Source organism: Scatophagus argus, chromosome 20, assembly GCF_020382885.2.
Source record: "Scatophagus argus isolate fScaArg1 chromosome 20, fScaArg1.pri, whole genome shotgun sequence".
Lineage (NCBI taxonomy): Eukaryota > Metazoa > Chordata > Actinopteri > Scatophagidae > Scatophagus > Scatophagus argus.
The window spans coordinates 12,675,312-12,696,730 of NC_058512.1; the positions used below are offsets into that span (position 1 = coordinate 12,675,312).

General features: G+C 37.7%; 1 protein-coding gene across 1 annotated transcript in view; it reads left to right on the forward strand.

Moving 5' to 3' along the window:
- si:dkey-247m21.3 (5-hydroxytryptamine receptor 4) overlaps positions 1 to 18,207 on the forward strand; it is a 40,731-nt gene extending 22,524 nt beyond the window's left edge. Inside the window, exon 7 of the mRNA XM_046375388.1 lies at positions 17,162 to 18,207. Within this exon, the coding sequence (XP_046231344.1) occupies positions 17,162 to 17,255 (94 nt within the window). The 3' untranslated portion in view covers positions 17,256 to 18,207. The remainder of the gene's footprint in view (positions 1 to 17,161) is intronic.
- The last annotated feature ends 3,212 nt before the right edge of the window (positions 18,208 to 21,419 follow it).

The window sequence follows — 21,419 nt, forward strand, 5'->3', positions numbered from 1 at the left end:
ACCTTGCAAAATATGCTATTTTTTAAGAGAGAACTTTAATGCCTACAACATGCCAAATGCACTTTAAACGGTGCACAATAATATATACAGAATGCAGTGGATGCTTAAGCAGAAAAGGAAAAATACAATACAAATGCAAATTATTTTAAAAGCACATTATGTACATTAAAGTTGTGTTCAGTCCATCAGTCAGAGCTCTACCATCGCAGCTCGCACATCAGCTCCTTCCTGCTGTTGACCTTCCTGTAACACGCGAACAGGAGGCTGCATACTCACATTCACTGGAGCCAGTCAATAAAAAGCTGACAAAAACCCTTACAAAATGCAACTTTATGTCCCTGTTAAACATGTGAGTCATCTCAAGTCATTGGCTCATGGAGTTTTTTGAGCTTAAACTCCTCTGAGCTGTTGAAACGGTCATGGGCGTCAAGGGAGGGATCGATTGAATTTTTCCCCAATGTGTCTTTTATACAGATCACAGTCTTTAATGATGATAACATGCTATCACAATATTGTACGCTGTCTTATTTTTTTTAAGTGCAGGGTTTCTGTTGACTCTAATGGTGGTGATTTACTTGACATCTGTGTTTGTGCTCTCAGCTCCTTCAAGTGGAGATGATGGAGGAGGTGGTCTGCTCGTGTCTGCACTGTTTAACTTTAACACAAGTACTTCACTGCTGCAGAGAAACAGAGGCAATCGCATACGCACATAGACACACGCGCACAGATGACAAATTAAATTATACAAAAGCATCTGTGCAAGCAGAGGCATGTAAGTGCAACCCTCTCATATTGTCGGAAAATCTTTTGCTCGTTTTCACGAGACTTTATACTCTCGTACAGTACTTTAAATGTGTGCAGCTGGAGTACACACGCAAACACACACTTTAATTCTTTAACTGCCTGTTAGTTAGCACTGAGGGATTTCTACTAAGCAGTTAGTTTTGTGTATACACAAGTGCATGTATGTGTCTGTAGTTTGTATCTTCTCCGGTCATAGTGGGTTTGCTGTGACATGTGTAACATGTGTATGGTCTGGTCTGGTGTGTTTCTGAGGTGTCTGTGTGCGTTTTTTAAGCTTTCTGTCTTTGTGTGTAGGAAACAGAAAGGCAAACAGCATTAACTCCAATCTGATGTCCTCTCTTTAAAACTGTCTCGGACAGAAAACAGACTCAGACAATCAGATTACAGCCAGCAGGATACTGGAAACTGAATTTACTGGAGGAATCCTGTCGAATGATTTTGTCTAGGCGCTTGAATGCAGTCTGCGGGTGGATGGTGTGTGTGTGTTCATGTGGGCGTTTCTCTGTTGTGTAGTTTTTTTTTTAAATCACAAAAAAGTGTATTCTGCCTTTTATTCATTTTTCTGTGTATGTGCTTGTGTGCACATACCAAAAATCGAACTCGAACTCTAAAAAATCATAATGTTTTCTTTTTTATGTTTTGCTGTGGACCATTCTTTTTAAGCAACCATTGATTATTTTCTTCACCAGTAATCTCTTGTGGTTACCAGTTTTCATCTAACAAAGACTGTGAACAATCTTCAGCTTACTACAGCTTTCTATCTTATATTTGTTCTTCAACCTTTTTCTGTGGTCAGCGATAGTCCACTAGTTTTTACTGACGCAGCAGAAGGATCTGCCATGAAATCTCTTAGTACTTTGGAAAACTCTCATCATGAATCATCATGAGCATACAACAATTAAATCAGTGCAAAAAAAAAAGAAAAAAAAAATACCAGCATGATCCTATAAAATGTAAATGAATACAAAGCTGCAGTTCTTATAAGCTCATTCGCTGTAACATGATTGACTCCTTAAATGAAATTATTGACTTCTGATGCCAGTGATAATGACAAAGATAAATGAATAGACTTGTCAAATGGGTTGTGAGTTTTGGCTTGTGACTCGCTGCACATTCCTGCTCTGCTAACAAAAAGGTGTTCGCAGAAGAAACAACATCACTGTGATAATTTTCCACTTTGAAAATCCTGAGGCCATTTCCCTGAGTGGTCCTAACAACAAACAGACAAATACACTCACACACACACACTGTAATCACTCACAGTACCAGCAGTGGACAGTAGACACTTGTTTGTGATTGGAGTCATAACAAAGACCTTGTGTTGTGCCCACTAGTAGAGACATCGAGACCATCTGAAGCAGGTTAAAACTGTTGAGTAAATACAGTCAAACTGTCCCTTGGGTCCTTGCCCCAGTCAGAAGATACTGCACAACTTTCTTTTACAGTATTTTAGCCTTTTCTTACTGTTGTCAAATTTACATAAGCTACCAGGTGGACAGACTGCTGGTTAAGGGTTGTTCGTCCAGTTGTATTGCTGATATGACACTGGGACAAACCTTATATTTGCTCCAAAATGAGTCAGTGGTCCTACTTAAGTAACAGGAACTTTCCTGTATTATCTGCCATTAAGTCATGTAACAAACAGTCTTGATACTCACACAAAATCACACAAGACGTAAGAAGAGACAGAAGGTGCTGATGATTAGTTATCTCCTTTAGATTATATTTAGTTTTAGTGAACCCAGCTGTCAAAGGCTGTATTTTCATTCAGTTGGATTTCCTGTGTTTTACAGGCAAATATTTGCTGACAATCTGGGAAGCAGGCAGTCTTCACATTGCAGCATAAACGGGACTTTTAACACTCCTTTGTTTCTGGGAACAACACTGACGTTTAACCCAAACAGTCTGTTTCACATCCGTTATGTAATTTATAATAATGTTTAGTTTGATAGGAGCTTATATACAGACAGTGACCAATCAAAGACACACAATGAGACAAAGCACAATGACTGACTCTGTAGGTAGTTAAAAGTCGGGGCTGTAAATGCTGCACGTTTGCTTTTTCGACAGTGGCAGAAGTTGAATTTCACTTCTTCTCTGGTCCTGAGATTCTCTCAGCTCTGTCATCTTACCTCCTTCAGAGCAGCTGACATCAGTACCTAAAACAGTGTGGGTTGAATGTGTGAGCTTGGACTCATAAATAAAATTATGAGAGTGAGTCAAGCAAGAGTGAAAGGTGTCATGTAAGAAGTTGATATACATTATAGGCTTAATGTGCATGACTCAGACCCCAAATGACAAAATAGCCAAACTTGTGCAGGTAAACAGATACATTTTTGTGCTTAACAAAGAAAAGCATCTCTATAATAAAGTAGCCCATAGTTAAATGTCTTACGGAAACCAGGAAGTGATATTATCAAATCCTGTTTCCCCAAAGTGTCAAGTGTCTGGTGAGAAAAATAATAAGCCACAGGAACGTCAGGCTCTTCCTGTTACTCTTCCTGTAATCTGGTTCACCTTCAGCTCGGCATGGGAGCCCTGTAGCATCCGATAAATACATCCAAGCAGTGGCCACCGTTGTCAGCCATGTACGATCGGTGTGACTGTTGTGTGATTCACCTTTCTGACAGTCAGTGCCAAAGCAAAGTACAGCTGTTCAGCGATTTGAAAACAGCAGAGTTTGGAATCTCTCTGGAATGAAGGTCACGTGGGAGACGAGTAAGATGACTCTTTGGCTCCAGGCCCATCCGCCATGCTCAGTAAATGCTGTTTTTTTTCCACCGTGGATGTTTCAGTGTTTTGATTGTTAAGATAAAACTTTCTTCTCCATGTAGGGAAATTAGGTCAATGTAGACGGTTTCAGCAGGGAAGAAGACAAATGAGCTTTGAGTGCAAAAATGCAAAGTAAAATAGTTATTCAAACAGTGAAATAATGAATCAGACATAAAATAATTGTCTGGATTGGAGGAGCTTTGTCAGGTCCGAGAATACAGCCTCACTGATGTTGTTGCTGTAGTGTCATCAAGCTTGTCTGAAATATTAACGGGAAGTGGAGTTTAACGTAAAGTTTCATTACGGGACACATGGGAACAGTAAAGTTTAAGTTAAAGGAATATTTTAGTATAAAAAATGTAGGACAAAAACAATTAGAGGAAATAATTGCATTTCAAAAAAGGGGTGAATTTATGGGACATTTTTTGCTGTTGATTGAATCCACATGTGTGACAGTGACAGATTGTAAATGTAAGGCAGTGTGCAGCCACTTGTATGTATAGTTATGATCTGGACTATGTTGCTTATATAAGCTGGAATATGGTGAAATGTTGTTTGTGATAAGGGTAGGCGTCATAAGCTTTGGCTTCAGCCTCTACCATTTTGGTCAAAATGTCTTTTTTTCATTTCATGCTTTGTTTAAGCCAATAAGTAGATTATATGACTTTAAAAAGACATTAGACCAAAATAAACCAATTAGTCAATTAATTTTTTATCCTTCCAGAGCCAAAAAGTCATTAAAAGACAGGATCCTTGCCTGTTATCACTCCTGCTCAGTTTGTGGTTGTAATGGTTGCAACACTTACAGGTGTGGAGGTTTGTAACCGAATGAATGAGAAGCAGGTCACTGCTGATAAAGAGCATGTTTTGTCAACCACAGAGACTTTGTCTGGACACACTGGCCAGAGAAGTGCAAACAGTCCAGTCTGTGATTTATTATGAGACTTGTATGATTTATTATTGTTTGATTGAAACCTAAAATCCTCCAGCTGCTCCTCACTGCTTCTCTCTGTTCTCTGTCGCTTTCTTTTTCCTACGCAGAAGATTTTTATCTTCTCTTTCTTTACTGATTTTTGTTGAACATTGGTGTGAAGTGTTTGTCCGGTCTCAAGAATTACCTTTCTTCTCTCTTTCTTGGGTGCTATGTCATCTCTCTCTCTCTCTCTCTCTCTCTTTGAGAATTTTCTCAAAAGACAACGATTGAAAGATTATTTGAAAAGATTTTTCTGGCAAATATGCCTTAAATTGAGAGTAAAAAGAACATATGAAAAGAAAAAAAAATTTGTGCAATTAATTGTACTCCTCTCTGGTTCACCAGCGGGTCTCTGCTTTTCTCATCTCTAGCTCTGAAAAAAAACCTGCATTAACTCAATTATCTCTTTTTTTCTGCTTTTTTTACAAAAACAAAAGGATCAAGAATATGAAGAAAAATAAAAGATGAAAATTTATCTAGATAAACAAATCAAGAGCATAATAAAAAAATGCCAAAACCCATATGACGGTTCTCCTGATCGCTGCCTTTTTCACTTTGAGTTAAGGACATCAGCTGCTGTCACGTCTCTTCCTCTTCAGTGTTAGACTCAGTGTGGACGCTCTGAACTCATCTGTGATTCTAAATGAAACTCATCTCTCCCTCAGCCTCTCCATCCATCTCTGGCTCTGCTCTTCTTTGTAATAGAAACATAGTTTCCGTGGTGACAAATTGGACCACAGAATGGACCCACCTGGGCTAATCAGCTCTTTGAAATTCAATTAAGGCAGTCTTTTTCTGTGAGGGACAAAAGCCATGCTTTGTTTTGTTTTGTTTTGTTTTGTTTTTTTTTCTTTAAAAATGATTTTGGGCACTGAAGACCTTCCAGGTGTCCTTTCATTGATAGGAAACCAGAGTTAGCAGCACATATAGTCAATCTTTACAGAGGAGATGAGTTGTATCTAAAAATAATTGTTAAATTTTTTCATGTTAAAGAGGCTTGAGCTCTCATTATTATGTTTGCATGGTAAAATTATACAGGAAATTTACATTAGTAAATACAAAACAAGATGCTGAAATCTGTCAGCCAGCTCATTGGTCATTCAGCCATATAACTTTTTGATTGGCCAGGTTATGATAACAGTCCTTCAAGTTAACACTGACGCTTGTACACAACAAATGCAGAATATCTATAACTAATAAAGAGAAGGCTAAGAAATTTGTTGTACACATTCACGGTTGGCAAAAAAAACTATTAAGAAGACAGGAAGATGTGCTTCACTCTGTCACAAGCAGATTACTTTTAAGTGATTCCACAAAATTGTCAAAAAAAGTGATACTCAGCCAAACCCCCAGGACTTCACCTCAGTTGACTGCTGGCCCAACAGAGAGATACAGCTAGAAACAAGACTGAGCTTTTCAGTGAAACATTGTGATTGAACTTTGCATCAGATCTCTTGCCAGGACTCTGATGGGTCTTTTGAGAACTTATGCTATCACAGTTTCCCATCGTTCTGTGAGCAGACTCAGTACCTCAATATTACATTTACAAATGCTCAACTGCTGAGCATGTTTTCCAGCTGATGTCACCAAAAACACAAGGTGGATAAATATTGAATGTGACGATGAGTAAGGGTGTGATCACACCTGCAAACTGTCCAAACAGTTCTGGAAATGTCAGCCTTGTTGCCTTTTGTTGTGTTTAGTTTCTTGAAATGCTTATGGTTTCATTTTTAGCAGACTAGGACAAAAAAATCACATGGCTTACAGGCAGTTTAAATTAACAAAGTTTTGGTAGCCTGCCATCCTGCCAGGTTAGACATTTTAACAACGAATGAGATGAAACAAATCTGATGATTTGTGTTATTTCTGCTTAAATTTTCAAGCATAAGCACGTGCTGCTAATCACATGTTAGCATCTATCTTCAGCTACCAATAATCCCTTGAGTTTTTGTGCTACTTTCTTTACTTTCTGGTGTGAATAACATTTTTATTCTTGTTATGTGCTGTTGAGTTTTATTGAAACTCGGACGCCAGAAACTGGTGGGAACAAATAACTGTTGGTCAAAAAGTTGCAGAGATAGCATAGATTTGGATTTGGGTCAACCTCTCGTATGTCATTATACAGTTTATGTTCAATTTAACAACAGAACAGTTGAGTTTCAGTGGTGTTGTTACATCAGAGGTTCTGTCAATCTGTAACTGCTGACCTTCTCTTAGCTTCAGGTGAATCACATACTTTAGATTTCTCAGTCTGATCACACAAGAGAAAAATAACAGACTCATGTCTGATACAGACAATATAAAGGCTCAGTTTAAATCTGACATAAACGCTGGCAGTCAGCATGTGCATTGTGCTCAGCAGATATTAAATTTGGGGATGAGGTTCAGACATTCTTAGGATTTGTATGTTCTGATCATGTGTTTTTACTTTAAACTCTGCAAAGCAAATTTCCCCCAAAGGAGCAGAACGTGTAATTCATTTCAAGTTTTGTTTGGACGTGGTGGTGTTCTCAGTTAGTGCTTTAGTTGTCCCTCCCTGATTGCCAAACATTACATGTAACTTGATTAACATAACTGTGTGTGTGTGTGTGTGTGTGGGCGGCAGCGGGGGGGTGACTTTTCCTGTAGCGCCACCACATTTAACATTTTTAGCTTGTAGTCATTAATGAACTGCCATGAAATTTTACAGACTTTATTTATTTATTTTGTAGAACCGCCATGAGGCTTTATGGGAAATATCTCAACAAATATTGGGCAGATTACCACAAATTTCAGGAGGAATTTAGGTAACTTTTAGCTTTTTATCTAGTACTATCATCATGTTAAAATTTCAGTAAGTCCAATTTTTTGCTTAATTACTAAATACTTGCAAAATAATGACATTCCTATTGTCCTCAGCTGTATTTTGTGTATGAGTAGTGCTAATTAGCCAGTGCAAGTGCCACTGTGCCTAAATACTGTCTCAGAAAGCCTCTGGCATGGCTTTACACTCTTTGTGATGTTCCAGTGAAAATGGAATTTGGCTGCGATTGCCAGAAAATATGGCATTTCAATTAACAGTATTCAGCTTATCATCTTTTATGCCACAACTTTGTGTTAGTGAGTAGCTTTTGGGCTAAAAAATGCACAACCAAATAATCAATAAAGAATCTAGTTTAATTATCATTCAAGTCAAAAGGAAAGAAAAGGTCCAGATGGTAATCATTTGTCACCAGCAGCTTAGGTTCACATTTTGGAATGCACACCATAGTTTGCATCACCTTAACACCAAATGAATGGTTTTATTTCTTGTGGTGTCCTTTGCAGGGCCACACCCAAATCATTGCCATAATTTATTTTGCACACACATTGTATACATTAGAAATTATGTGAACCCTTCCTCTGATATCTTAAAAAAAAAAAAGAAAATTGTTGGAAAATAATCATCAAAACAATTGTGTTATTTTGCTATATCTTACCATATCTCATTGTTAACTTTTGTGTGTTGATTGTAATAAAAGCCATTACCTCTAATTGTGTTTTAAATGTAACCGACTGACAGCAGGCTGACAGTAACTGAAACATGAGGTGATAATGGCGTGTAGGACTTAGTGTAGTTTCACTGCAGCTGAGGCCAAACAGGGTCACTTCTCCTCACTAATCTGATTGGCATGTGTCTTATGTCCTTCATTATGGTACTTCATTGAAAGTACACATTCATCTTGTAGCTGATATTCTCTTGTTTTGTATGTATACTGTAAGTATTCATGGAAATTTGATGGTGTACTTCAGAAAAAATCATGCTTCAGAAGAAGCAAAAAAACCCAAAACACTTTCATCACTGCACTCACAAGAGTTTTTCAGAAACACTGAAACTTAAATAGAATTGAATGCCTGTGGAAATTAATGACAGGTAATCTGTCTACAGAGAGCATGGATGAATCCTAAGATGGGACAAAGGTAGATGATGAGCAGGATGAAGCTCATTCGCTGTCAGAGCTGCCGTAATACATCGGCACTGATGTTCTTCTGTGGCTTTCCAGATGGATTTTGACTGCAGGCAGCTTCTCCTTCAGCTTTTGCCAAAAGATTAAATCCGGATAGTTATGTTTTTCATACTTAAGTTATAGTGACTGATAAGGCTGTGTGTGTGTGAGTGAGTGAATGAGTGTGATTGTGTGTGTTTGACTGACAGAAAGATAGATGAGTGTTTTTTGTCCGAGTAGTGATAGCTATAGTTCTGAAATCTTTAGACCTCGGGCCAACATTTCTGGTGCAGCCAGATAAAACTCGAGGCTAGGCTGCATGTCATTCTCTCTATTTTATTTTAATTGAGTTTTATTAAATAAAAACAACCAGTGCTCTTGGGTATAGATTGGTATCGTGACTGGATTTCTGAATCAATGGGAAAGACTGACTGAATCCCATATGGAGAAAAAAAGACCATATATATGTTTTTGCACGTCTTTGCCTGTACTATAAATTGTGTAAACTTAGCAACTGGACAAACTTGAGGTTTTTACTTTGATTTCCCATATGAACAGAAACCATTCTGTTCATATCACTATGACCATAACTGAGAAAAATGACATTTGATCAAGTACGCTGGTTGATCTGGTTGGAAAACTGCAGGTGTGTGTAAGAATGCTTCAACATCAGATTTTACATAAACATAACCTGGCCTTATTTTTTTTTCCTGTTTGCATGTAACATATATGGTTCAGGGTCTGTGTTGATGGAAAGTACCTGCATTGGTAAAGTTTACGTTAAGTCCCCCTATTTAGCATTTATAAGCAAAGTGATGTACCGAATAACAATCATAACATCTCCAATGAAGACATATTTCATATTATTTGAACTGTGTTGTTTTTTTGTTTTTTGTTTTTTGTTTGTTTTTTTTTGCCAGTTATAAGTTATAATTGTTGACAAATACATGAATGTTCTACTTAAGGTCAAACCAGCTCCTAAATGAGTGTCTCAGATGACAATAGTCAACTATTTGGCTATTTAAAACCAGATTTAGAGGAAGCAGTTCTCTGTTTAGAGAGCGATCAAATATCAATCAATCGATCGATCAGTCAAACTTTATTTGTATAGCACTTTTCATACAAGAACAATGTAGCCTAAAGTATTTTATATGCACGGAGGACTCAATAAAACAGAAGCTGAGTAAACACTATCTTAATATGGATATCAACATGAAACAAATGCCAACTGTACACTAATAACAATAACAACTTATATACTGATGAAGACTGTGATGAATTTATTTGCTATAAGATCTGTTGGGAGATGGTGTCAGGTCAGTGTATGAATAGATTTTTTTGGTGTTGTTCAAAATGGCTGCTGTTTTATCATCTGCATCCAAATAGCAGGAAAACACAGTAGATTTTCTGTCCCAGAAACCCAGATCATGCTCAGAAAGGGGGCCGCAGGACACCAGTGTGGACTGATGCAAAAGTATGCGGTTTGTGGTTCAGTGGGTCAGCGTCAGAGTTTGTTTTCAAAGACAACTTCGGCCCACAACTTTAATTCAAAAGGGAGTAGTAGGAGTGTGATTGTCACTGGTCAGTAATTTTAATTTTCTCAGAAGCAAACACACTCCAGAAGAGCATCTCAGATTTCTCTGAACATGTTTTGATGAGGGTTTGGAGCCAAACTCATTTCTTCTCTGTCACTTTCCATTTTCAGTTAAATTAGCTTCTGGCTTGAAAGGGTCCCACTTAATAATACCAAAGCGATAAACATAATGATGAGACCTTTTATTACTGTTTATTGGATTTTTTGTTTGTGTACTGTGCTGAGTGTATCCATAGTTCTTGACTGATGTGTTCTGCCCTTAATGCTTTCATTTGGTTTAGTCTCAGGAAGATAGGAAGAACCTTTAATAGAGGATGACTTGTGGTTTTGGAAAGAAACATCTGCCTTAGGTGGAACTCAACAAGATCAGTAGGTACCTTAAGCATTTACAACCAGGAGCAAAACAAATTTTAGGAATGCAACTGTGCAGAAAGCAGTAGGAGTAAAAATCACGCTCTCTAAAAGGCTGTAGTGTATTATTAATATTGCCTAGAGTCCTGTGTTATATCCACAATCTAATATGTCAAAACCAAAACAAATCCCACTCCCACTGACATACATTGCCATATTGTCTTTTCTGTTTAACACAGGAAGAGACCACATCTCACAGCAGAGTGGTTGTACTTTGTTTGTGGTTGTACTTTGTTTTGTTTGTGTGTTTTGGTAGCCATACTTAGCACGTCAACAGTTCAGTTCAGGTGCTCCTAAATTCGAAAAACCCAGCGAGTGTAAACCCATGTCCTAAAAAAAAAATGGCACAGTCCCGAGGTAGCTGTTCTCCCGGAATACTGACCCAGTTTTGATTAGCCTTGTTATATCCTAATAAAACATATGATACTGACCATTGTGGCAGCGAAAGCACCAAGAGAGGGTCAGGAACAGATAGCTGTATAAATGAAGAGAGAGATATTGGAGAGGAAGAGGAGGAGGAGGACAGTAGCCAACAAGCTGCTGCAAGAGAACCTGCTATAGCAGGAGAAACAGGTGAGGCTGACAGCAGGCTCCCAAATTTCTCATTTGGTCACCCTGTAGCTCCCAAATTGCATACTTTGTCAGTTGATCTGTCCAACATATTTGTTGTACCGGGTACACTGAAGCCTTAGCGGCCCAGATTTCAGGCTTTAAGAATGAATTCACACTTCCAATTATCCAATGAATTTCCCTCGGGTGCTAAAGCTGTCCAAGCAAGGCTTTAGCCTGCACTCATCATTCTATTTATGTGCCTGTGCATGGACACAAGCTTTGAAGTGTTTTAAGGCAAAAAAGGGACAGTTCATTTAAAGTCTTGATTTATTTCATTGAATAAAAATAGCAACTCTTCTGGCATATCAATTTGCCTGTGAGTGCATGTGTTCAGACTGAAACTCCCTCAATACAACAGACCCTTCTGCTTTGGTAAATGGTAATAGTGATGAGTTTTTAAGTAATGGGGTAACATGAAAAGCAATAGTATGGTCTTACAGGTGGAAATCGTTTGTTTAGAGAAAGGAAAACTAGCTCCTCCATTGATATCAATCAGGCTAATGCCGCCACATTGTTCGTGCTACTCTTCTCCTCAGTGTTCCTGTGGGAAAACACACCTTATCTCCCTCCCAATCAGTGCTCCCTCCTCACTACTTCAGCCCCCAAAGCAAGAAAATAAGCATGAAATTTGATTATTTAATGTCCCAAAAAGATATTAGCACAAAATTAAAGAAACACAAACCTCTCGTCTATCTCACGCCGATCTCTCTTAAGGTCACATTGGAGACCAGTTGATGCTTTGACACAAGTGACTTGTTGCACAGTGAGAACGAAACAGGAAGTGTTTGCATTTGGAGTGGTGTAGCAAGAGGAAAAGTGAAAGAGTGCATGGAAGATTTTTTTATGCGGATTTGAGACCAAAAACAGGATTGTGTGTAAGATATTTACTCTCACAAAAGACATACAAGCACACTGTAGGCAAAGTTTGATTTAATTAACTTGTGTGTGTGACATGGGCATTATGTCTTAGCGGATTATTTATGGTTAAATACATTTGAACCATGCATGGCACAGGTACTGCAGCTTTAATACAGTAAGAAATATATGGATCAGGCATGTAGCTAACATGCACAAACAAATGTGTAAACAGTAACAACAGCAATAAATATCGTTTCAAAAACCTCATCTGGTCTCAGTTAGAATCCCCTCCTTCACCAAACCCTTAAAAAAATCCGATCAAGGTGCTCTCCTTTCTCATGATCTTTCCCTGCACATGAAGCTTTTTGATGTATGTTTTGATCTGCTGTTTCAATTTGTCAGATTGGAGTGCAGCCACAGATAAAACTAACTGACGGATAACAGCAAATCTGGCAGCGCACAGGCACCAGATGCAGTTATGAACAGCAAGTTAAATACGACCTGTACTGAGCTGTTTTTAACTGGGCTGTTTTTTTCTGACAGCTGCTTCTCAGACATTTTTCCACTGAAAGATGGATTATGAATTAAAGTAATTAACATTAAAATGAAAATAAATAAATGAACACCTCAAAAGTTATTGAATGGCAGTGAGAGTAGAGTTTATTTTAATGGTTTAGTTCAGCTCAAGAGCAAAATATTGAGAAATCTTTAGGTAAAAACAATTTGTTGCTGCATTTAATTTTGCAGTCATTTAATCTTTTTCATTCATTTGTACGGTCAGGACAGAAAAATGAAGCCTTTGAGATGTTTAATTTGAAATCAGTGTCATATCTTAAATCTTCATTTGCTTCTTTTGAAGTTCTAAGATTTAAGTTCTAAGATCTCTTTTGGCAAACAGTCCTTGGATAACTACTTATTCAACAGCACAGGTAGAATGGCAGCTGGTGTACAGTACCTGTGTACAGCACAGCCAAGCAAACTCTTGTTGTTTTAGTCAATCAATAATAATTGCAACTAAGCTCTGATTTCATGCTCCACACAGGGGGAGTAATTTTACACACAGCAGCAGACAGTAAACTTGGTTACCTTGCAAAAGAGTTGGAGAAATGCAGCAAAACTACACTACTGTACTACTGTGCTGTTATTTGCTGCTCCTTCTAGATAGATAGATAGATAGATAGATAGATAGATAGATAGATAGATAGATAGATAGATAGATACTTTATTGATCCCAAGGGAAATTCAATAATCTTAATTCTTGTTGCATTACTCTTTGGAATATTTAAAAATAATCAAGTGTGACCAAAATTACCATGCCTTTTTTGTAAACACATTTTTAATAAACAATTGTGGTCAAAGTTAACCACAGTAATGAATAGATTATTATTTATTATGGCTGTTTCACAACAGGAGCCAGCATGTTTTGACAGTTGAATGCTTTAATTGTGAAGCTGCTACAGTAGAAAATGTTGGGTTAGCATTGGCGGTATATGTCACAGCTGTGGGATGAACAGTAAGGAATGAGGCTGGTATCGGTGGTTGTATGGCTGAATGACAGACCACATCATTTCCTTGTTTACAAGGATGGTGGACTCCGTCACTCAGCCACAATGAAAACCACTATATAAAGAGTTAAAGAAATAAGAAATGTAGACGAGTGTGTAGTGCCAAAAGTGGGGTTTCATGTCATGAAAATCTTACACAAACAGAGTTTAAACTTAAACTTTAACTCAGTGTACATCAGCTATGCTATACAGTTCAGTTTAGGTTTAGTTGCTGCTTTGAGACCCAGAATAGAAACAGAAACATATTTGAAGAGTCCCATGAGAGAAATTTGCAAAGTAGCACAGATCATTTCTCATTTTTCCTCCTTCTGACCATGCAGGAGCCTTTACTGTTTTTCTTTTTTTGTACATGTTTCTATTTTTATCACAATTGACAGTTGACACAACCTCACAAAATGTTTCACTACCCTTAAACTAAACAAAAGGAAAATGACCAAAGTGTAAATGTGTTGTAAAAGGAATTCCTCTCACCTTTTCCTTTTTTTCCTTTCAATTCACACACATACTTTTTTTTTTTTATAACTCTAGCCAAATTTAAGCTGTGTACTATTCGCAGTGCATTGGCCTAATATATCTAATGTGTATGTGCCATATAGGCCTATATCACCTGATATGTGTAGTCAAAACATCTGCTTCAGCCGTACAGATAATATTTAAGGATAACATGCTCATGTTTTCCTTATGAACAATACCGTATATGTAAGTCCAGCATGGTGACCTGTATCTCAACTGACTGTGAAGTCATTTGTGATGATAAGAAGTACAAATATCTTCACTACGTCAGCAGTACATTAGTGTTTTGGTCAGACTGTACATGTGAATTTAAATGTGAATCAGTCTTAAGCTGCAGGATGAAACTGAATCCAAAATGCCCCCAGATGTTGAGGAAAGCATTCATTTTATGATGCTAAATGTAAGCATGAATTTGTTTACGACTGAGTTAATGTCGTTTTGAGCTTCAACCCAACAAAGACTTTCCATGTAGTTTTCACATAATGTCAACCAGGGTCAGATCTCTGGGATAAGCCTTGTGAACAGCAATAGACCGGGAGAGGTACTGAGAATTTCTGCATGAAAACTGAAATTAAATAAAATTAGTAAACATCTAAACAAGGCAGCAGAGACAGCTGTTGCTTACAGAGGTTTGTTGGTCGTGTTTGATAGGTGTGGTTCCAAAAAGAAGCTGATAATGTCATTTCCCAGACTTGTTGGTCAAATCGTGTGTTTATGCAGAGGGTATTCAGTACAAATCCAGGATACTATGGATGCTAGGGGTTTAAACAAATATGAAAACATTTGTTTTCATATTTGTTTGTTATTTGCAATAACGATCATGTTTTGTAGGAAATGCAGCACAGAATTACTTTGTTTTCAACACAGGAATAAAATGTATATTGAACATCATTTCACTTTATTATAAAAATGTTCACATTTCACATTTTTTCTTTTTTTTCCTGACCTCAGCCAGTTCAGATTAGTAGTGTGTGAATGTAATTTGTAGGGCTGAATTTTTGTGGCTGAGGATTTTGACCTCAGACTCTCATTCCATGAGGCTATTTGTAATGTGGATGTCTGTTTCCTTGTATTTCCTCTTTAGTATTTCATGGCGACATTGTCTAACACTGATCCCTCCACTGGTGCTTGGTCCGATCCAGTGTAAGAGACAGATGGACAGACAGACAGAGCTGTGTTTGGACAGTAAACAGACTCACTGTACAGAAAACACACAAAACAGACGAGCAGAAGCGAAAGAACATTTCTGTTTATATTTCCCTCCGTCCCCTCCTTACCCTGGACATGCCTCCACATGGGACTCTGTGTGTGCGTGTGTGTGTGATCATTGTAGTGAGTGGTCTGATAACAGCTAATCACAGGGACTTCCCAGAAGGAACTAACCTGAACTTACGGTCAGGTGTGTGTTTGCTTGTGTGCGTGTTTCATAGTAGTCTTGTGCTTATGAGGTCTTCACACAGATGGGCAGATTACTTCATCTGCAATAAAGGACTTTTTGCCACTTCAAGCTGGGTTAAGGCTTCAGTTTGTGGTGTTCAGTATAAATTGAGTTAATTAATGGTTTAAACAAAGACACACTGTTTGGTACCAATTTTTCTTCCACATGGGAAATAAACATCACTGTCTCATCAGCACTGAAGGTCTGTGAGTTAGTTTTCAACAGAGTGAATCAACAGAACCAAATAAAAGAAACATTTCATCACTGTCAAATGAAAAGCATCTATCTTCATTGGTAAACCAATCTGAAAAAATGCTGCTTTTCTTAGTTCAAGAAACTAAGAAAAGCAGCATTTTTTCAGATAATCCATTTGGATTGTTGGTGTTTAATTTAGCTTAAGAGGCAGAAGAGTCTTCATTTAAAAAAAAGAACATTGCTGTTTATGTTTAAAAATTTAAAGTTACTTTCAGTTTCAATTTTTATGTTCTAGTATATTCCAGATTACTCTGATGAAAGAAGAGAACTTCTCACACTGGAAGTCAGAAAACAAGATTTCAGCTTTAAGTAGATCCATGGAGACTACAGGGTGTATTAACAGTGATATGATAAGGCATCGCAGAGTGTGTGTGCTGAAATAACTGGTATTGTACTCTTACAGTTTGTTTTTTTTATAATCCGTACAATTGGCTGACATAGACAATGTTTTCAGTAAAAGGTCAAACTATAAAAAGTCACTATAAAGCAAAGACATCTTTTTTTGTCACAGTATCTAGTATCCGTGCATTTGCAGTACATATAACCATTAAAAATGTAATGGTTGTAAAACTACCAGAACTTCATGGTCAAACATCTATTTGGATTCTAAACAAATACATTTTTCTGCTGTTTTCCTGGGCTCAGATCAGTTGGTTGTAAACAGACCAGTAACAATACCCTAAATCACTAAATGTTTTCCTCTTTGCTATGTGAGCTATTTTATATTTAAAAGTTGTACTTGCTACATAAACTGTCCCTACAAAAACAAATACTAAAGTGTCCCATTTTAAACTTAATTTATCTGCTTGTAAGCTGTCTTTTTTTCTATCTCCTTCATCTTCATCAGTTTTTGCAGAGGACTTTGCAGCGTGGTTTGAGAAGAATGTGGACAGTGGTTCCCAGTCACTCTTTATTCATTTCCCATGCCTTCTTCATCTTGCATTCCCACTGACTCTGCTACAGCAACCCTTCTCTGCCAGAAGAGCTATCATACAGCTGTGTCTGCCTTGACCTGAACCTTTGCTCCTAACTTTCCCTTGCAATACCAATCAAATATGGTCACTTCTAGATAAAAAAAAAACAAAAAAACAAAAAACAAAAACAAGATGGTGACTGCCATAATGCCGAAATGCTCAACACGGTAATCCACAAACAAATGCGAGATGAGATGGTTTATACAGTCCATACTTGTGCATAGGTAGACAGCCTATCAATCAGTCAGTAAAACTGTAAACTACTTTTGGGAGATGTACTCACAGAGTGTGAATGCCTACTGCAGAATAAAAATGTAATAAAAATGGTGTTTAATTGCATCAAAATCTTAAGATTTAGAACTACATGGGAATTAAATTTAATTGAAGTTGTTAAAGTTTACTATAGATGTCTGTGTCACTCTTTCAGATTGTCCTTCTTGCCAAACCGGAGCTACAGCGACAATGGACAGACGATACTGCCCAAAGATCAGGAGTCTCAGGACTCTCTTGGACCACTATGAGGATGACTGGACAGACATGTGACACCGTCAGCTGATGTAGGGGACCTCTAAGTTGATTTAGAGACGAGGACTTCATGGCCTGTGTGATCTCGACAGTCTACTGTGACCTGATCTGAACTGTTTGTGAGACCTTGTCTTAGATATTCGCTCTATGATCCAGCATTGTGGTTGGCATTTTTCCATATATGTTGATGCTGTCCTGGGTAATTTAAGGTTAGAGACACTACTGCTGGGTGTCATACAAGTGCAGAAAGGCAACTCTAATGCTCCGTGTTTGCAAATGAGAAAAACGAAGCATATTTGTGCAGAATTAAAGTACCGGTTGTAGAGCACTTCTCTCTGTGGACTGAAACATGCTGCCAATATGTTGCCAGTTCTCTCCTTGTTCTAAAACCCTGTTCTTCTCAATTGAGTATCTGGATCACTGGATGTGAAAATGAAGTCAATAGTCCAGTGCCACAGATTTCAGAAAACTACAGAATAATGGAAAGAGGGAGAGGCCTCTTCTATTTTTTAACCTCTATGAAGGCATTCATAAAAGTGCCATCTTTTGGTACCATGTTGTGAAGGACAAACAAGCTACAACAGAGCTAACCGCCAGGTGGTTGCACATGTGACTGCAGATTTTATCAGAATTTCATTTTATTGTAAAGTTTGTATTCTTGCCTTTTGCCAGCATCAGTGGCACTCTGAAAATGCTGGATGTTACGTCAGTGTGGACATGTTTATTATGTTGCTTTCAATTTTGGAACACCAAAGTCCAAGGGTGTGAAATTAAAAGTTGGGAAGTTTGAGATGTAATACAGCATCATAAAAACTCTTCCATCATTCACCATTGTGATGTAACACTTAAAAGCCCATTAAATACTGTTGCACTTATGTCTGTGCTCTGACATCTGTTGTATCTCTGACCACACCCAGCAGTGATGACATGTTTTTTTTGTTTTTGTTTTTTGTTAATGCAGCTCTACATCACTGTCACATAGTTTTTAGATTTAATGACCAGTGTTAAAACCACAGTGCCAAACATTTAACTCAAAAGGTTACAGGAAAGTAGGAAAAAAACATTTGATTAAAAGCTTGAGAAATAAATACAAGCTCTTTAAATGCAGATAATGCATACTGTGCATTAGAAAGACATCCTCACCATGAAAGCATTATATGAAAAAGACCCCTTGAAACAAGAAGAGTAGTTTTACGCCTAATAAAACTACATAATGAAAATCTCATTAGTTTAGACTTCACTGACCAAATGTATGTTAAAGATCAGTAGCTGCAGACCGTGGAAACTGAACCTGCCCCTTTGGCGAAATGACGAGAACTGCTCTGATTTTCTAAAAATAAGATACTCACTGAGGATCCCAACAATGAAAATAAGAGGCAGACTGACAGAACAGCTTTCTAGGCCTTACTGAGACTAAACTCAAAACTAACAGGCTGTACTGTAGAACATGTGGCAGCTGATCCACTTAAAGAAGAACCAATTGCAAATTAGTGAAAAGTCAGGGAAATTTAAAAAAAATTTTTTTTTTTTTACTTTGAGTGATGATCAGCCTTGCTATATTTTCCTTCTGATAACAAATCTTATGAAATGTCCAAAACTAAGAACCTGTCCGTTTCTTGATACTCCTTGACTTCACAACTCTGTTTGTGATGCATTTTCAAAAATGGTTAAATAATTTCCTGACGGAGGTGGTCACTGTATGTAGTTCTTGGAAATGTTACAGCAGCAGGACAGTGTACATGAAACGTCTTCAGAATAAACCACAGAGGTTTACAGCAGGAGGTGGGTTTGGTCTTTATGGGCAATAAGAAAGAATATTTCCCATTCCCAGACTTATCCTTTAACCTACAACAGCATTGAACGTTAGATTTACATTAATTGTACAAAATAATAGATTAGGTTTAGGAACCTTTTTCTGATTGACCTATAAAAACCTAATGAAATATGAAGTATCTTACTGTTTTGCATTTCCCTTCAACCACTAATCTCAATGTCGTTTACACTGCTCAATTGATGGTGTTGTGACATAATCCTTTCATGGTGGAGGACTAAACCACTAGCACAAAATCTGCATTTTAGGCCATATTTATTTCACAGTTTTTTAAGAATGTTAACAGAAATAAAATAATTTTTCATTTTTCATGTATTTGTTGGTACATTTTGACAAAAAACATCAGACATGATAAGCATATTCAGGCTGAGTTGAATAATTAATTCTGCTGTCTCCAATGAAAAATAAGAGACTTGTGAGTCAGATGATGTTGTGCAGTGTTTAACACGACATTAACTGATTTTGGACCACTAGAGGGCAGAAAGATTCTGTGTCTGGCCATCTGATGAAGAAAAATGTAATATTCACTCTGTTTTGAGCTTTGATTTGGTCAAAAAGCAGTTGAGTACTGCTAGAGAGCTGCAGCTACAGGCTTTGGCAGAAATAGTGTCAGGAGATTTGATTCAAAAGTAAATTCAATAATGTCTCTGCATCACAGGTTTATCTCCTACAATGTCTGATGCTCAGTTTACATATCTGAACTCTACGTCTCACTCCATCTCTCACAACACGCTTGAGAGATTGACACAATGAGGTGTGAAAGCAACTCAGCCACCTACAGTCATCACTGACATCTGCATTTTCATTTCAAATTCTTTCTGCCTCTCTGCCTTAGAAAACAGCACTTAATACAACATCTTTTCTTTTTATTTGCACTGCACAATCTCAAAGTCCAGCTTCAAATACGACAAGCCAAATGAATGTCTTGTTACAATGTGACAATTTTAAATAGTCTGCGGTGCCCTGAATTTCATCTATTTCATCTTTGTTGTGTGATGGAGATGATAAAATAAACAGAGAATTTGACAATGATTTGGCGTAAACTGATTAATTCCTGGGTTTCTAACCTGTAGGCTAAACAGAGAGACCACTAGCTTATTTCAGATCTATTAAATGTAGTAAGTCTTTTGAATCCTGTAAATTTCTGCAAGATCTGTAGGTAGATCCTGACATCAGTGGCATGTCAGTTCAGATTCTGTGGAATAGTGTGGTTGTGGCTCATTAAACTTGCATGAATGTGTTATCATTACCATCATTCATTGGATGTTGTGTTTCTGGACACCTGATGAATGAAAGTTGAGTTTTTACTTTCTTTTAGCTCTGTTTTGGTCACCACCAACTCCTGAGGGAAATATTTGGCTCTTTAGCTGCTAAACGCTGCACTGTGATCAGCTGGTTACTCTAATTTTGTGTGTTCTTTGTTGCAGGGCAGCTGGTGTGCAGTGAGTTTACCAGAATCCTGTGACCTGTAGAAACAAACTGCATTTGCTTGTGGGCTAGGGATGCTTTGTCTGAAAGTAGTTCTTTAACTAAGCACATCTAGTTCAGTAGATTAGTATACAGAGAAAACAGTGCATTCTTTAGTAAGATTAAAATTCTCTCTGATTGCCTGGAGGAGCCAAGTCTATTTTGAGAACAATTGCCCAGCACCTGTCAGATATGGTGTACACTTCATACTGCTCTAATACTAATCTTGTTAACTGATTATTGTAAGCAAATACATTTTTCACCATTTTAGGCAGGTGAATAACTATTTTAGTCTTTGCACATCTTCTGCTGATGATTTACACATCATCACCTCAGTTATGATGTGTTTCGGCCTTCAGTAAAACAACATGAACATCAAGCATGGACTAATATTATTCTATGTGGGACTGAAACACATTTTAACAAGCCTTTGTTACTGTTGGCGGTGGCAAGCGACAATTACACACAAAGCCCCTCGTCAGGAAACCTTTTTGGTAACGGCAAATATGATTATCCCCATCATTCCCTCCACCACTGAAAACAATCTTTGAGCTGATTTGCCCCGTTGATTGGTGCTCACCCCCGAGACTGCTGGCCATTAACCAATCAGGAAAAACTCCAGAGGTGGAATTCATTATTCAGTGAGCCCTCTCAAAACTCACCGACTCCAGTGCAATCTTTCTAGGCTTACATACTGTTTAAAGCATGAAGATCCCAAGGCTTTGCCTCCTAACACAGCAGTGCCACATCTGGGCTTGGGCTTTTTAAAAGCATCTTGGCTCTAAGTTTAGTCTGAAGCTACAACAGGATCACAAAATTATTTTTAACCCAATAAGACGCAGATCCAGTATTTTATCCTTCT